The sequence below is a fragment of the Chenopodium quinoa genome, unplaced genomic scaffold (genome assembly GCF_001683475.1).
Source record: "Chenopodium quinoa cultivar QQ74 unplaced genomic scaffold, ASM168347v1, whole genome shotgun sequence".
Classification (NCBI taxonomy): Eukaryota; Viridiplantae; Streptophyta; class Magnoliopsida; order Caryophyllales; family Amaranthaceae; genus Chenopodium; species Chenopodium quinoa.
The window spans coordinates 1,398,268-1,414,731 of NW_018742292.1; the positions used below are offsets into that span (position 1 = coordinate 1,398,268).

General features: G+C 38.2%; 1 protein-coding gene across 1 annotated transcript; it reads left to right on the forward strand.

The window, feature by feature from the left end:
• Positions 1-1,298: 1,298 nt before the first annotated feature.
• On the forward strand, positions 1,299-5,235 carry LOC110686647. Its single transcript, XM_021863254.1, has 4 exons — positions 1,299-1,562; positions 1,645-1,716; positions 1,814-2,077; positions 5,200-5,235. Exons 1-4 carry the CDS (start codon positions 1,299-1,301, stop codon positions 5,233-5,235), a joined length of 636 nt encoding a protein of 211 aa, XP_021718946.1.
• The last annotated feature ends 11,229 nt before the right edge of the window (positions 5,236-16,464 follow it).

Genomic DNA, 16,464 nt, shown 5'->3' on the forward strand with positions numbered 1-16,464 from the left:
CGAGCGTAGGCTTGACGATTATGAAATTTCAGCTGAACGTGCACCGGCCATAGTAAATACAGCACGTGAGATTGTTGGTGAGAACCCGACTCCTGAAAGTCAAGGCCAAGGACAAGATGAAAACAACACAGGTGGTGGAGGGGGGGAAAAGGCACCGGCTGAAAGAAAAAGAAGGGGTCCGACGAAAAGCTTTAAGAAACCGGACGGTCCCATGGTCTTGGAGTATGACAACAAAGGCCAACCCGGGCCCAAATGGCGTCGACAATATGCTAATCAAGTTGGCATATGTTCGGGGAAAATCCCCATTACACTTGTAATGCGGCAAGTACCTCCGGGTTTGATTCAAGCATTTTGGGATGATACAAGGGTAAGTGTGTTTTTGGCACATTTAGACAATTTAAGATACCTTAAACTTATGGTTGTTACTAAATAAAAACTAATAATGGTTTTAATTTGTGCTTGTAGAGGCAGTTTTCTATTCCTAATGATCCCGAGAATAAAAGGGTGTTTGTCTCTTTATTAGCGGAAAGATTCAGAGGCTTTAAGACCAAGTTGACTAATCGGTGGATCCACAAGAAGAAGAAGGTGCAAACAAAGAAGAAGAATGCCAAAGAGGATGACCGTCTCCCGTGGCAAATATGGCCGACCGTGTCAAAAGATGATTGGGAAGAGTTCGTTAGAATGAAGAGTCAAAAGAAAGCCATTGTAAGTTTGTGTAAATCTGATCTCAATTGAATAATAGCTTGACACTTTTTGTATCAATGAGACTAACATTTTTGGTTTTGTAGGAACTTCAAGAGCAAAATCAAGCGAATGCAGAAAAGAAGGAATACGTCCATCGTATGGGTCCTAAGACTTTTGGTGAAAAGAGACCTGAGTGGGCCGCTTCGGGTTTATACCCTAAATCGCTTCTAGTGGCATCGAAGGAACCCTCTAGTTCCACGATCACTACATTGGTGAGTCGTGCCGGTGATTTCTTTTGTTCTCTCCATTCGTTTGATAAGATCGGAAAATGGTCCATCAAGGGTCCGGAAGCCAAAAAACTGGCGGATAAGCTTGTAAGTTACCTATGAATTGTTGAAATTAAGTCACTTTTGCATCTAATCACTGTACAAACCATTAACTGTTTTACTGACCTCATTTTTCCTTATGCTATAGCTTGAGCACACTCAAGAGTGGTGGAGGGCAAATTTGAACCAAGTGTGGAGAATGACCCTTTCACCATGGCTTTGGGAAGGCCATACCATCCAAGACGAGTAGTAGGTTCGGGAGGGTCATTGCTTGGATGGAACAAGGTGATGGGTCCCGAATACACAAAATCGGGTAGATCTCGAGCCAGTGTTAACTCACCAGGGGAGTTGGATGCCAAGGTGGCATCAATTAAGGAACAAGTACGCAACGAGTTAGTTGGTGAATTGAATGCTTGGGCGAAGCTGATGAACTTACCGACTTTGCCGTTCCTCACTAGTACCCCGGTCGACTCATGTTCTGAACCAAAAGGACAAGGAGAAGGTGATAGACATGGAGGAGATGAGATACGTGGTGAAGATGTGCCACCTGAGGTAAAATCAATTGGGTTATTGAAAGTTTTAAAATACCGAGTTAATTGAGATTTGAGGTGCAATGATTGATGTACTGTTGCAGGTTCCTACTCCTACACATGCGGACTCGAGGGAGCTTGAAAATCCAACACCGCATGAATTTCCAGAGTTACAGGTGATTTGTAACCCTCTACCTAAATGAATTTTGTTATATCTATGCTGTTGTAAAATTCCTATTTAACTATCTTCTTTTTATATATATACTTGTGTAGGAAGACACCCGGTGTGCACTTCTAGCCCCGGGGCATGCAAATAGTACCACGTTGATTTTGGTGGCGTATGGTAGTGCCCAACCGACGATGGGTGCTATGGCGGGGCCACATCATTACTCGGTTGGGATCGATTCAGTGGTTGCGGGGTTCGAAAACATCCCCCTACCCGTACCGATAGAGGAGGTTGAGATAACAACGCTTTGGCAAGCTGTAGGTAGTTTCGCAGATTGGCCACGTGCATGGGTGAAGTTGATTAATAAGGAGGTAAATTATTTAGTTCTCAATTTTTTTGGCGCATTTCATCAAAATAAAGCCAATTCGAGCCGAAATGGCTACTTACTTGCCTATTTTCTTCATTTCTCAACTTATAAACTCCTTGCATCTCAAAACAACTCAAAATCACATATTTATAAGTGTTTGTCATTTGAAATTACATTAAAATCGCTAAGTTCTAAGGTTTTGGGTCCAATTCATCAAAATAAAGCCACTTTGAGCCGAAATGGCTACTCACTTGCCTATTTTCTTCATTTCTCAACTTACAAACTCTTTGCATCTCAAAACAACTCATAATTACATATGTATAAGTTATTGTGACATGAAATTACATAAAATAAGAAAACTTCTAATGTTTTTGGCGCATTTCATCAAAATAAAGCCAATTCGAGCCGAAATGGCTACTTACTTGCCTATTTTCTTCATTTCTCAACTTATAAACTCCTTGCATCTCAAAACAACTCATAATCACATATTTATAAGTGTTTGTCATTTGAAATTACATAAAAATCGCCAACTTCTAAATTTTTTTTTTTTAAATATGCAACTTCCGCCGCACCGGGACACCCGAGAGAGCCGCCCCCGCTGCCGGAACAGCAAAGGCAGCCCGCGCCGAGGCCACAGCAGCCCCGACAGGTGGCTGCCAAGGCTGTAGCAGCCACGGCAGGTGGCTGCCAAACTGCTGCAGCCTCGGCAGCAGCCTGCCTGGGCGGCTGCAACCTCGACAGGCGGCAGCCATGGCTGCTGCAACCTCGGCAGCACCTGCCTGTGCTGCTACAGCCATGGAAGCCACCTATCGAGGCAGCAGCAGCCCAGGCAGGCTGCTGCCAAGGCTGCAGCAGACTGGCAGCCACCTGCCGTGGCTGCTACAGCCTTGGCAGCCACCTGTCGGGGCTGATATAGCCTCGGCACGGCTGCCTTTGCTATTTCGGCAACAGGGGCGGCTCCCTCGGGTGTCCCGGTGTGGTTGCCGTTGCATATTTTTAAAAAAAATTTAAGCAATTTTCATCATTTCATCAAAATAAAGCCATTTTGAGCCGAAATGGCTACTCACTTGCCTATTTTATTCATTTCTCAACTTATAAACTCCTTGCATCTCAAAAAAAAAACTCATAATCACATATTTATAAGTGTTTTTCATTTGAAATTACATAAAAATCCCCAAGTTCTAAGTTTTTGGGTCCAATTCATCAAAATAAAGCCATTTTGAGCCGAAATAACTACTCACTTGCCTATTTTATTCATTTCTCAACTTATAAACTCCTTGCATCTCAAAACAACTCATAATCGCATATTTATAAGTTTTTTTCATTTGAAATTACATAAAAATCGCCAAGTTCTAAGTTTTTGGGTCCAATTCATAAAAAAAAAAGCCATTTTGAGCCGAAATGGCTACTCACTTGCCTATTTTATTCATTTCTCAACTTATAAACTCCTGTCATCTCAAAACAACTCATAATCACATATTTATAAGTGTTTTTCATTTGAAATTACATAAAAATTGCCAAGTTCTATGTTTTTGGGTCCAATTCAACAAAATAAAACCATTTTGAGCCGAAATAACTACTCACTTGCCTATTTTATTCATTTCTCAACTTATAAACTCTTTGCATCTCAAAACAATTCATAATCACATATTTATAAGTTTTTTTCATTTGAAATTACATAAAAATCGCCAAGTTCTAAGTTTTTGGGTCCAATTCATCAAAATAAAGCCATTTTGAGCCGAAATGGCTACTCACTTGCCTATTTTATTCATTTCTCAATTTATAAACTCCTTGCATCTCAAAACAACTCATAATCACATAGTTATAAGTGTTTTTCATTTGAAATTACATAAAAATCGCCAAGTTCTAAGTTTTTGGGTCCAATTCATCAAAATAAAGCCATTTTGAGGCGAAATAAATACTCACTTGCCTATTTTATGCATTTCTCAACTTATAAACTCCTTGCATCTCAAAACAACTCATAATCACATATTTATAAGTGTTTTTCATTTGAAACAACTCATAATCACATATTTATAACTTATAAACTCATAATCACTTGACTATTTTATTCATTTCTCAACTACTAAATTTATACATTCTCAATTCATATCATAACTACATATATATAAGTGATTGTGAGTTGAAACTTATTATTTCTCAAACTATTTCAGATTTCTAATGGAAGCAAAACTTCAAAGAGAAAGAGGGTGGAGAAGCCTAAAAGAATTAATCAACCTAAGAAGAAGCTAAGTGAACAACAGTCCAAGAGTGAACAAGCGTCGAAGTTGCACTCTTCGAAAGGTTCACCCATGCCACCTACTCCATTTGTTGAAGACATTGTTCTTAAATCGCTCTCTACTGACATGACCTTTATTTACAACCGTGCTTGTCATTTGGTCGATCCCATGGAAGTTGCACTTCCTAAGGCACTGTTCCACTATGATGAGGATGCAATTGCATGGATCAGCAAAGAAGATGTGAAGGAATTTCTATGTGGTTCAAAGCTTAACATTTCCCTCATTCAAACATTCATGAGGTACTTCAATGCCCACATAATCTATACTTTTTTCAAGTTATTCAAATTGATGGTGATTATCCTACATCTGATAAATTATTCAATGTTCATGCACGCAGAGCACTACAAGAGCACTTAACTGACACTGATTCTCCTTTTAAAGTTGGGTGGTTATGCCCTGAGCAGTTATCCACTACTAAAATCATAGGCAACCCCCATGACGTGTTGTACTATGTTGAACAGAGTATAAGGGAATCAGCGCGTGCGGGAGACAAGTTCATATTCGCCCCATGTTATAGAGAGTAAGTCTAACCATGTCAAATTCAATCGATTTCGGCTCATTATATGTTGACTCCTAAATATTAATTACCTTGTCTATTGTGAACTTATGTAGGGAGCATTGGAGCCTCATGGTGATTTGTAATTCCACTAACACAATTTATCACCTTGATTCAGCTCGATCATCGGAGAAGTGGCTCGTGAAATCTATATTGCAAAAGTAAATATATATAGCAACCTAGTGATGATTATTGCTAATAATAACTAATTTAGTAATCATACGACTAATCAAATTTGAATGTACTTTTTTATACTACAATGTTATGAAGAAGCTACATTGTCGTGCTCCAAAGGGTCCAACATAGAAGACACCGTTGGTAATTTACATGATATTGTGATTATCTTGAAAACCTATGGTAGTAAATATTTGCTCATTTCCTTTGCATGTTTCACTGATGTGATTTTTTTTTCATATGCTAGTGCGCACAACAAGAGAATGGACTTGATTGTGCTTTGTATGTGATGAGATTCATGCTTGACATTGTGACTCATTGTACGGACACTCAACAACTTGATGAGGTAAGTCCTAAAACTTATTCAAATGATATATTGATGTGATTTCACTCCTTAGACACCTAATATTACCCAACAGTGGCATGTTATGAGAAACAAAAAAGCTATTTCACAAGAAAGGTAGAAAATGGGCTGAATAGAAGTCATATGGGCCATATTAGGGCCATTTTGTGTTAATATGCTCTTTTTATGTGATTTCTTTCCTTATACACACATAACTAGATAATATTGACATGTTATGAGATAAATAAAGTTCATTTAATATGAAATGTAGGAAATGGGCAAAGTAAGGTCATATAGGCCATATTCGGGCCATTTTGAGTAAAAAGCATCATAAACCTTAATAAAATACTCTCCTATACAATTTTAGGGCTTACACACATACAAATACCCAACATTGACATGTTATGAGAAAAAAAAATAGTTTATTTGATAAGTAATGTAGAAAATGGGCTACATAGAAATCATATAAGCCCTATTTGGGCCATGTTGACTAAAATGCGTTGTTAAACTTCTTGAAATGCTATATTGATGTGATTTTTAGCCTTAGACACCTAATATTATCCAACAATGACATGTTATGAGAAACAAAAAGGCTATTTCACAAGAAAGGTAGAAAATGGGCTGAATAAAAGTCATATGAGCCATATTAGGGCCATTTTGTGTTAATATGCTCTTTTGATGTGATTTCTTTCCTTATACACCTATAACTAGATAATATTGACATGTTATGAGATAAATAAAGTTCATTTAATAAGAAATGTAGGAAATGGGCAAAGTAAGGTCATATAGGCCATATTCGGGCCATTTTGAGTAAAAAGCGTCATAAACCTTAATAAAATGCTCTCTTATACAATTTTAGGGCTTACACACATACAACTATCCAATATTGACATGTTATGAGAAAGAAATAGTTCATTTGATAAGTAATGTAGGAAATGGGCTATATAGAAGTCATACAGGTAATATTTGATAAAATACATTTTATTGTTTGCCTAATTAACTATTTTTAAAATAATGTTTTTGTATTTCAAGTGTTGCAAGGTCCAAAAGGATGGTCCGTTGACAATCAAGGAGCTTAATGAAGTTCGTGACATGTTGGCGTCTTTTATCACCTTCAACATGTAAATGGCATTGTAATTGTAAATTATTTATGTTAACTTTTGAATTATATAACTTATTATTCATTATATATGTACTTACTATTATTTGTATATGTAAGCAATTTTTTTTTTTGTATTGCGTTTGGGAATATTTATATCTATATATATAATTGAATTCTTGTTTTTAATATTATTTTTGTATCTTATTGTAATAATTAATAATATTATTATTAGTTATTATAATAATAATATTATTAATTATTATATTTAATATAATTGCTGGAATTACAGGTTATTATTATTGCTGGAAACAGGTTTTGTTTTATAAATATTATTGCACGATGGGAAAAAAAAACGAAAAAAAAAAATTTGGTGAATAGGCACTGGTTAGGCAGCAACCGATGCCTAAAATATCTACCACCAAAAAAAAATGGCGGGAGAGCAGTTTTAGGCACCGGTTAACCGGTGCCTATTTTACCCTATGGCACCGGTTAACCGGTGCCTATTCCACCCTATGGCACCGGTTTTGAACCGGTGCCAAAAACCAAGTTTTTGGCACCCCTCACATAGGCAGCGGTTCAAACCGGTGCCTTAGACCGGGTTTGAACCGCTGCCAAATGCCTTTTTTCACCTAGTGCTTGATTGTCTTGTTGTTTCTAATTGATCAGAAAATGCACAATGAGGTGTGCTCTGTTCCAAAAATTACTTTTGTACTCTTCTTTGTCATATGTGTTTCAAGCTAACTCTAAAAATGTGCAGGCTAAATCTTGTGCTTCTGCAAGCATTGCTCGTTTAAAATCATTGGAAAGAAGGGTTGCTGATGTGCTGGCATCCAAATTGTATTCTTTCTATGAGCTTGGTCAGGTTTGTATGCGGTCAATGAGAATTATATATATTCATAATATGATTTATATGCTGAGAACTTGAATTACATGTGATTTATCTATGTTGCAGGAAACACTTTTGAACCTTCTGCTTCACAATTACCTCCATTACAGCTTGTATGATTAGGCTAAAAAGCTGAGGTCCAAGGCACCTATTTTTGGGGCTCACTCCAATCAGCAGGTATTCTCTATTACCTGTAACGCTAGTAATGTCTTTCTATAATTTCTTATGCACTAGTGTAGCAAAGAAGTATTTACACTAAGAAATCTGTGATCCTTTGTCGTTTCACATTTTGTACCTGCTCTTCTAATAATATGAGAAGTTGATTTGATAATTTTAGTAAAGTGATGTTGGTTGTTGCAAAAGTTAAAAAATTTAATCCTATATTAATGTTGTCATATTATATCTAATAACTGTTTGTGAACCTTTATTTCTGTTTCACACTTCTGGAAATTGAAGGCCTAATTGATAATTTAGTATAAGGAGGGTAGTTTCATGAAGTTGCTTTGTACTCTCTTTGTAAAAAAGTTGCATGTAGTTTTGTTACTTTCTAGCATTACTTTTGTTTCGAAAGTTCTTTACATTGTTGAGAGTATCATGCACCTGGCCTCTTTTGTTTAACGCCTGTCAAGTTTTTCTTTGAGCACCGCATCTTTATTGGGGTTGTACTGTAATATGTTTTACCCATTTTTATTTGGCTCTCTGGTTTTGCTTGTATGAATGGAATGTTATTACAATGTTATACCTTATTATGTGGTATAATTACTTATCCTAGGTCATTTTGTGGTTCAATTATGGGGGTATTTCTGGTCAAGTATGCACCATTATCTTCTGCTGTTGTCTATTTTTTCACCGACTACTGCATTTTTCTCTTACAAGTGCTTATTGTCTTATGATGATTCCGGTCTAATTCATTAAATTTTTTTTTTTTTTTTGCAGCATTGTCGACATCTCTTCTATGTTGGAAAGATCCAGACAATTCAGTTGGAATATACTGATGCAAAAGAGAGCCTTCTTCAGGTCGCTAGGAAAGCACCTATTGCAGCCCGTAGTTTAAGGATTAAGTACAACAAATGGGTTGTATAGTGCGATTATTACTAGAGGAAATACCTGAGAGAACAATGTTTATGCAGAATAAGTTTTTCTTTGAGCACCGCACCTTTACTGCCTTTAGAGGAAACAAGTGTAATTTGTTTTTGAGACTAAGAAAATAATTGTACTTGAGATTTGGTTTAATTTAGCTGTTCTTTTAAAGTTTTAGTTAGTAGTTTATTAATATTAATTGTTTTTTTTTTTAAAGAAATATTAATTGTATATTATATTTGTATAAAAATATATACATCTCATTAAATGATAAAATGGTGTGCAAAATCCAGCATTTTGCTTGATTTTTTTTAATTTGATTATACAGTATTCGTAACGGGAAAACCATGTCCCGTTACGGGTAACGGGGTTATTCGTAACGGGCACCTGAAAATCCAGTTACGAATAACGGGTTATTTGTAACGGGCTTTTCAGGTGCCCGTTACAAATAACAAAGGCCATCCGTAACGGCCGCATACGTAACGGACGCTGCCCGTTACGGATGGGTAGTTTTTGGCCGTTACGGATGATCTTATTTCCACTAGTGTTGTCAGTGCTTACCTTCTTCTTAGCTTTGTTGTATGATCAGAGGACGAACCCGCTCAAAGTTTTTGATTCTCATTGATCCAGAGCTAGAGAGGTCTTTATCCATACTACGAAGAGAAGCAAGAGCAAGGAGTAGAAACTCTCATACCCCGACGAAAAGAGTAAGAGAAGAAGAAGATACTCTGCCCTCTTCGCCCTCAAGTGAAGAATTAGGTAGCTCAAACTCATCACCAAGTTCGGTTATCAATCCTTTTTCTACCTTTGACTTTGAGAGTTTGAAGCCCCCAAAAATAGGAGAGAATACGCCTTTGAGCCGTCTTGGGGCTTCCGAAGCCTTTAGAGCGCAAAGTGGGATCTTAACTCCTACTACTCAAGCCAACAATTTCAAAATCAAGCCCAATTTGATTGCTTTGATAGAGAGGAAACAATTCTCAGGTGGAAAGTTTGAGATTCCTCATGAACATTTAAAAGAGTTCGAGAAATATTGTGATACAATAAAGGCCAATGGAGTGACTCAAGAATACATTCGACTCAAGATGTTCCCCTTCTCTTTAATTGGGAAAGGTTTAGAGTGGCTAGAGAAGGAGGTGCCCCCAAACTCTCTCTCAACTTGGGACCAAGTTACCATGGCATTCTTGAGAAGGTTCTATAATAATAGAAAAACCGCCGAAGCTCGATCTTTGATTCAAGGCTTCCGTCAGAAGAGTGGTGAGTCCCTAAGTGCGGCTTGGGAACGATACAAAGAACTCTAACGCCAATGTCCACATCATGGAATACCTAAGTATCAACTCATTCACACTTTCTATGGTGGTCTCTCACCTCAAGGAAGAACAAGCTTAGATGCCGAAGCCGGTGGACCAATCATGAACAAAAGAGAAGAGGAGGTGGAACAAATCATAGAGGAGGCCAGAAGGAATTATGAAGATTGGTATGAAGGAGATATGGATGCTACATCTAGCAAGGGTGTTTATGCTATAGAGCAAGCTAACGCAATCAACAACCTCTCCACCCAAATCTCCAAGATGACCAAACAAATGGATGAGCTAATGAAAGAAAAATCCAATCCTCAAAGGAACACCTCCCCTCCAACCAAGGGGAGCAATGGTATGAACGCCCCTTCTTCTTCTTCTTCTTATAATTTAATGCCTCATGGATGTATGTTTTGTGCTAATTGTGGAACCTATGATCATGATACCTCTCAATGTGTATATTCTTATGAAGTTCAACCCCCTCTCCAAGAACAAGATGATAATGTGGAAGATATTAATGCTATGAATTTTGCTCCTCAAATGGGGAATATGGGGAACATGAGACCAAAATCCAATCAAATGGGGAATTGGAATCAAAGTGGAAACCGTGGTTGGAACCAAAGTGGTGGTGGTTATGATAACCAATATCATGGTGGGGGAGGCCCTTCCAATTTCAATGGAAGAGGCTACTCTAACCAAAGAGGGTATGGTAATCAAAACCAACAACCTAACTCCCGATACTATGACCATCAAAATCAAAATTTTGGTGATCAAAGTAACATGGGAAACAATCAACTAAGCAATGTTCTTAACCAAGGCACTGGAGGCAATAGGGGTTAATATGTCTCTAACTATGCCCAAACTAATAGGCCTCCGGGTTTCCATCAACCCCAACTTCCCCCACCTCAACAACCTCTTCAACTTGAAGCACCTCCAAATTATCCCGTGATGGCTAAACTAGATGCCTTATTGAAATTGCGTGAGGAGGATCAAAGGAGGCATGAAGAGGAACTAAAACGAACCAATGCTCATATGAAAATGCTTGAAACTCAAATAGCTCAAATTGCTTCTAACTTATCCCCTTCTTCTTCCTCTTCCACCATCCCAAGTCAAGGAATCAACCCAAAACCTTTGTATGTCGTGACAACTAGAAGTGGGAAAATAGTGGGGAGCGACCCTTTAGTGGAGGAAGAGCCTCAAGAACAAGTGGAATTAGAGAATGAAGGTGAGAGAGCCAATGAGCCATTGAGTGTTGAGAAAGAATATTGAGGTGTCAAAGAAGAAGGAAGCTACCCCCTTGCCCTTAAATAGCCAACCTAGAGAGGAAAAGCTACCCTTTCCACAATGATTTGTGAGATCTAAGCTTGATGTCCAATTTGGGAAGTTTTTGGATGTGATAAAAAATTTGCATGTTTCTCTTCCTTTTGTTGATATTATGAAACAAATGTCTCACTATTCCAAATTTTGAAAGACCTTTTGACTGGGAGAAGGGAGTGTGAAACGGTGAACTTGACCGCCAATTGTAGTGCCATTCTTTCCAATAAGCTTCCTACCAAGTTGAAGGATCCAGGTAGTTTCTCTATCCCTTGTTCCATTAATGGTGTCGAGTTTGACAAGGCATTGTGTGATTTAGGAGCAAGTGTGAGTTTATGCCCTATTTCGTCTACCAAAAGCTTAGTGTAAGAACCCTTTCACCGATAAATGTTACTCTCCAACTATCAGATCGTTCTACCAAGTTTCCCATGGGTAAAATTGAGGACATTCCCCTTAGGGTTGGAAATTTCACATTTTCCGTTGAATTTTATGTGCTAGAGATGGATGAGGATGAGAGGATTCCTATAATTTTGGGTAGGCCATTTCTAGCTACTTCTAGAGCAATTATCGGTGTGAAGGAGGGTAAGATGACCCTAAAAATTGATAAAGATTCAATTGAATTTGATTAGAATAGTGTCATGCAACAACCTTCTTTAAGTGGTGAATATTTTAAAGTTGATGTTCTTGATAATGTGCTTAATGAATTTTCTCACTCCCCTTTGTATGCTACTAACAAACCTCTTGAAAGTGTATTATTAAATGAATTCAAGATAGGTTCTCACAAGAAGGACATGCAATTTTATTTTATGAGGATTTTCTTGAGGAAAGAAAGAGGGAGTGTAAAGATGGAAGCATGAAGGAAGAGGGTGCCTTTATTCATGATCTCTTTCAAGTTGAAGAAAGAGAAGAAAGCTTCAAAGGTAAGCGAATACAAAAGGTATACTTGAAATCTCTACCTTTGGGCTTGAGATATGCATATCTCGACTCCAATGAGTCTTTCCCAGTGATCATCAATTCTAATATAACGAAGGAGCAAACCTCGCTCTTGATTGATGTTTTGAGAAAACACAAGAAGGCTTTGGGATATACCATTGATGACATCAAAGGTATAAGCCCATCCTTATGCATGCACAAAATTGATATAGAGGGAGATGTTAGACCCGTTAGATAAAGGCATAGGAAGCTTAACCTTTCCATGTAAGAGGTTGTGCGGATGGAAGTGGCAAATCTCCTTGATGCGGGAATTATCTACCCAATTGCTCATAGTGATTGGGTATCTCCCGTACAAGTCGTGGCTAAGAAGGGTGGCATGACGGTAATGAAAAATGATAATGATCAACTAGTTTCTACTAGGCTTGTTACCGGTTGGCGCATGTGCATTGACTATCGCCAACTCAATACAAGCACATGCAAAGATCATTTTCCACTACCGTTCATTAATCAAATGTTGGAGAGGCTTACAAAGCATTCTTTCTATTGTTTCTTTGACGATTACTCGGGATTTTTTCAAATCCCGATTGACCCCAAGGATCAAGAGAAAACGACCTTTACATGTCGGTACGGTACTTACGCGTATCGTAGAATGCCTTTTGGACTTTGTAACGCCCCCGTAAAATTTCAACGTTGCATGATGTCGATTTTCAGTGACATGATTGAAAATGAGATAGAAGTCTTCATGGATGACTTCTCCGTTGGACGAGCCACCTATGAAGATTGTCTATGCAATCTATCTCGTTTCCTAGAGAGATGTAAGAAGGAAAACCTTGTGTTGAATTGGGAGAAATTCCATTTTATGGTAGAAAGCGGAATTATTTTGGGGCATAAGATTTCCCATGCCGGCATTGAGGTAGATAAAGACAAGGTAAAGGTCATTGAGAAACTTCCTCCCCCCACCAATGTGAGGGAAGTGAGATCCTTTCTTGGCCATGCCAGGTTCTATCGGCGTTTTATAAAAGATTTTGGGTTTTTCTAAGCTATACCCCCTAAGGTATTCGAGTTTCTAAGGTGTACCCATGTTTTTTCAAGTTTCTAAGCTGTGCCCTTCAACTCTTTATCAATACTAAATTGTACCCTTATTAGTTGTTTAAAAGTTATTTGAGAGTGTGATTTCGTGGCTTCAGTTTTCATTATTAGGGTTGCGGTGGCTAAGATTTCTTTCTCCTACCATTTCCTTAACTTTTATCATCTTTCTATTAAATTTAAAGTTAACTTTAGGTGACGTGGAAGTCCCAAGGAGGGTACCATTAATTAATGGTAGTGAGTTGAGGGGCACAATTTAGAAACTTGAAAAAGCATGGGTACACCTTAGAAACACGAATACCTTAGGGGTATAGCTTAGAAAAACCCAAATATTTTTCATTGATTGCTAAGCCTCTCATATCCCTCTTGCAACAAGATAAAGAGTTTATGTTTGATGATGTTTGCCAAGAGTCTTTTTGTAGGTTGAAAGAGGCACTTTGCACCGCCCCCATCGTCCAAGGACCGGATTGGTCTTTACCATTTGAACTCATGTGCGATGCAAGTGATGAGGCTATTGGATCGGTTCCCGGGCAATGAAAGGGAGAAAAACTTCATGTCATTCACTACTTGTCCAAAACTCTCAATGATGCCCAACGAAATTACACTACTACCGAGAAGGAATTCTTGGAAGTTGTCCATTCTTTTGAGAAGTTTAAAACCTATCTCATCAGTTCTAGGACTATAGTGTACACCGACCACTCGGCTCTCAAATATTTGATAAGCAAGAAGGAAGCTAAGCCAAGATTGTTGAGATGGGTTTTAGTCCTTCAAGATTTTGACTATGAAATGAGAGACAAGAAGGGGGCCGAAAATGTAGTGGTGGATCACCTTTCAAGTCTAGGTGGTTCAAGGTTTCAAGATAATGGTTTGCCAATAGAGGATGCCCTAAGGGATGACGTGCTATATGCCATTAATGTGAAGTCGGAGCCATGATATGCGGATATAGTGAATTATTTGGTTTGTAGCGCCATACCTCCGGATTTCATTTCACAACAACGTCGAAGACTCAAGCATGAGGCCAAGAGGTACATTTGGGATGATCCTATTTTGTTGAAGAGAGGAGTCGATGGTTTGTTGAGGAGATGCGTCCCCAATGACGAAGTTCAAAGTGTTCTCCATATGTGCCACTCTTCTCCTTGTGGTGGGCATATGAGTGGTCAAAAAACAGCCTCCAAGGTTCTTCAATCTATGCTCTTTTCGCCTTCTATATTCAAGGATGCTTGGGTGTTTGTCAAGACTTGTGATAGATGTCAACGGATGGGAAATATTTCTAGGAAGGATAAAATGCTGCAAAACCCCATCCTTGAGCTTGAAGTTTTTGATGTGTGGGCTATAGATTTCATGGGCCCTTTCATTTCTTCACATGGGAACAAGTATATCTTGGTTGCCGTTGACTATGTCTCTAAGTGGGCGGAGTCCTTGGCTTCCCCTACAAACGATGCTCATTGGGTGCAATGATGCCGTGATCGTGAATGCCCGGCGGAGGTGGGAAAGAGGGTGCTGAAGGCTCACCCGCCCTCTTCCTTTTGGATTTGCTTTTACTTTTTCCAACCATTATGACTCTACAAAATAACCAAGAATATCATTAGGAAGATGCAAGCCAAGAGGTGTCATAAAAAGCTTGCCAAGATAAAAAGTGTATACATGAAAGTAATAGCCATGAATTGTGAAATAGATGTAGAGGATAACAACAATACAGTTCAAGGCAGGTGAAAATCGGCATGATGTCCCCTAAATTCATGATAATCACTCACAAACCATCAAACTCAAACCAAGAACAATGAATAATAATCTCAAAACTACATCCAACTCATGAATTTCTTAATCAAAAAGTAGTAGCTTGAACAACCTAATGTGAAATCAACATATTCAAGCAAATACATTGACACCCAATAAAATCGAGGTATACATTTATAATCATCATAAAGCAAGTTCTACTATCAACAACCAATCAATTGCAACAAGGAAATCCCAAGAACCACAAACATCAAACAAGCCATTACTAACAATCTCAATATTACCATAATTTATACTTTAACATGTAAAACCTGGTAAAACTAAGAGAAATTGACAAAATGAACTTGCAAAATCTACAAAAACCATACCACAATTGATTGGAAGCAAGTAGAAACTCAAAAATAGCAATTCACTCAAACCCTAGAAATTGGGGAAATTTCAAAAATGTGGAGTTTTGTGAGGAAATTTGGGTGTAGATTGTAGAAATTGAGTAAAGGATGAAAAATAAGTGAGAAAATAGAGAAGATTGGATTGATTTTGATGGAGATTTGAGGTTAAAATAGGGTGTGACAATGGAGTTTAAGAGTGAGAAAGAGAGGAGAAGAGAGAGGGTCGAATGAGGGTAAATGGAGAAGAAGAGTTGTGCGGCTTTTCTTTGCCTTTAAAAAAAATTGCCCGACAAAGGTTCGGTCGAACCTTGGGTAGGTTCGATCAAACTTTACCTAGAGTTCGTTCGAACTACCTCAAGGTTCGGTCAAACCTACTCTCAAACTTTAAATTCAAAAATTGGGCAGAAAGTTTTTAGATTTTAGTTCCAAAATAGGAGCGGTCGAACTATAGTTCGGTCACACCAAGGTTCGGTCGAACCACCCCTGGTTTCGGTCGAACCTACTCTGAATCTTTATTTTCTGCAATTCTGGCAGAAAGTTTTCAGATTACACTTCCAAAGTAGGAGCGGTCGAACTCAAGAAATTTCGGTCAAACTTTTTACAAGGTTCGACCGAACCTTTAGGGAGTTCAGTCGAACCACCCAATTTTTTAAAAATTCTCATTTTGCAGTAGTTTTGCTTCTAGATTGAGAGTATTCGAACCACACTGGAGCTCGCTCGGACTTCCCTCAAAAAGAAAAGCTTCAAAATATGCATAAAAACTTCTCTTCAAAACACACTAAAATACCATACAATCATGCTAAAGGCAAGGCATACCAACGATTCCAACACAACCAAAACCTAAAACACATAAATCCATCAATCCAAAATTATAGATAGAAAAATTAAATCATTAAGAAAAGAGAAGAGTAGAAAAGGGTTAGAAACTCGGGTTGCCTCCCGAAATCGCTTTTGGTTTACGCCGTTAGCTCGACGTTTCTTGAACTAATCAAGGAGGATCAAATTGAAGATGCACATCAAAGAGTGGATACATGATCGGCTTATCAATGGAACGCCCTTCATAATAAGGCCTGAGACCGTGATCATTGACTTTGAACGAGGAATACTTATCATTAGCGATCTCGAAAGAACCATAGGGAAACACTCTTGTGATAATGAATGGACCACTCCATCTCGATCTAAGCTTGCCCGGGAAG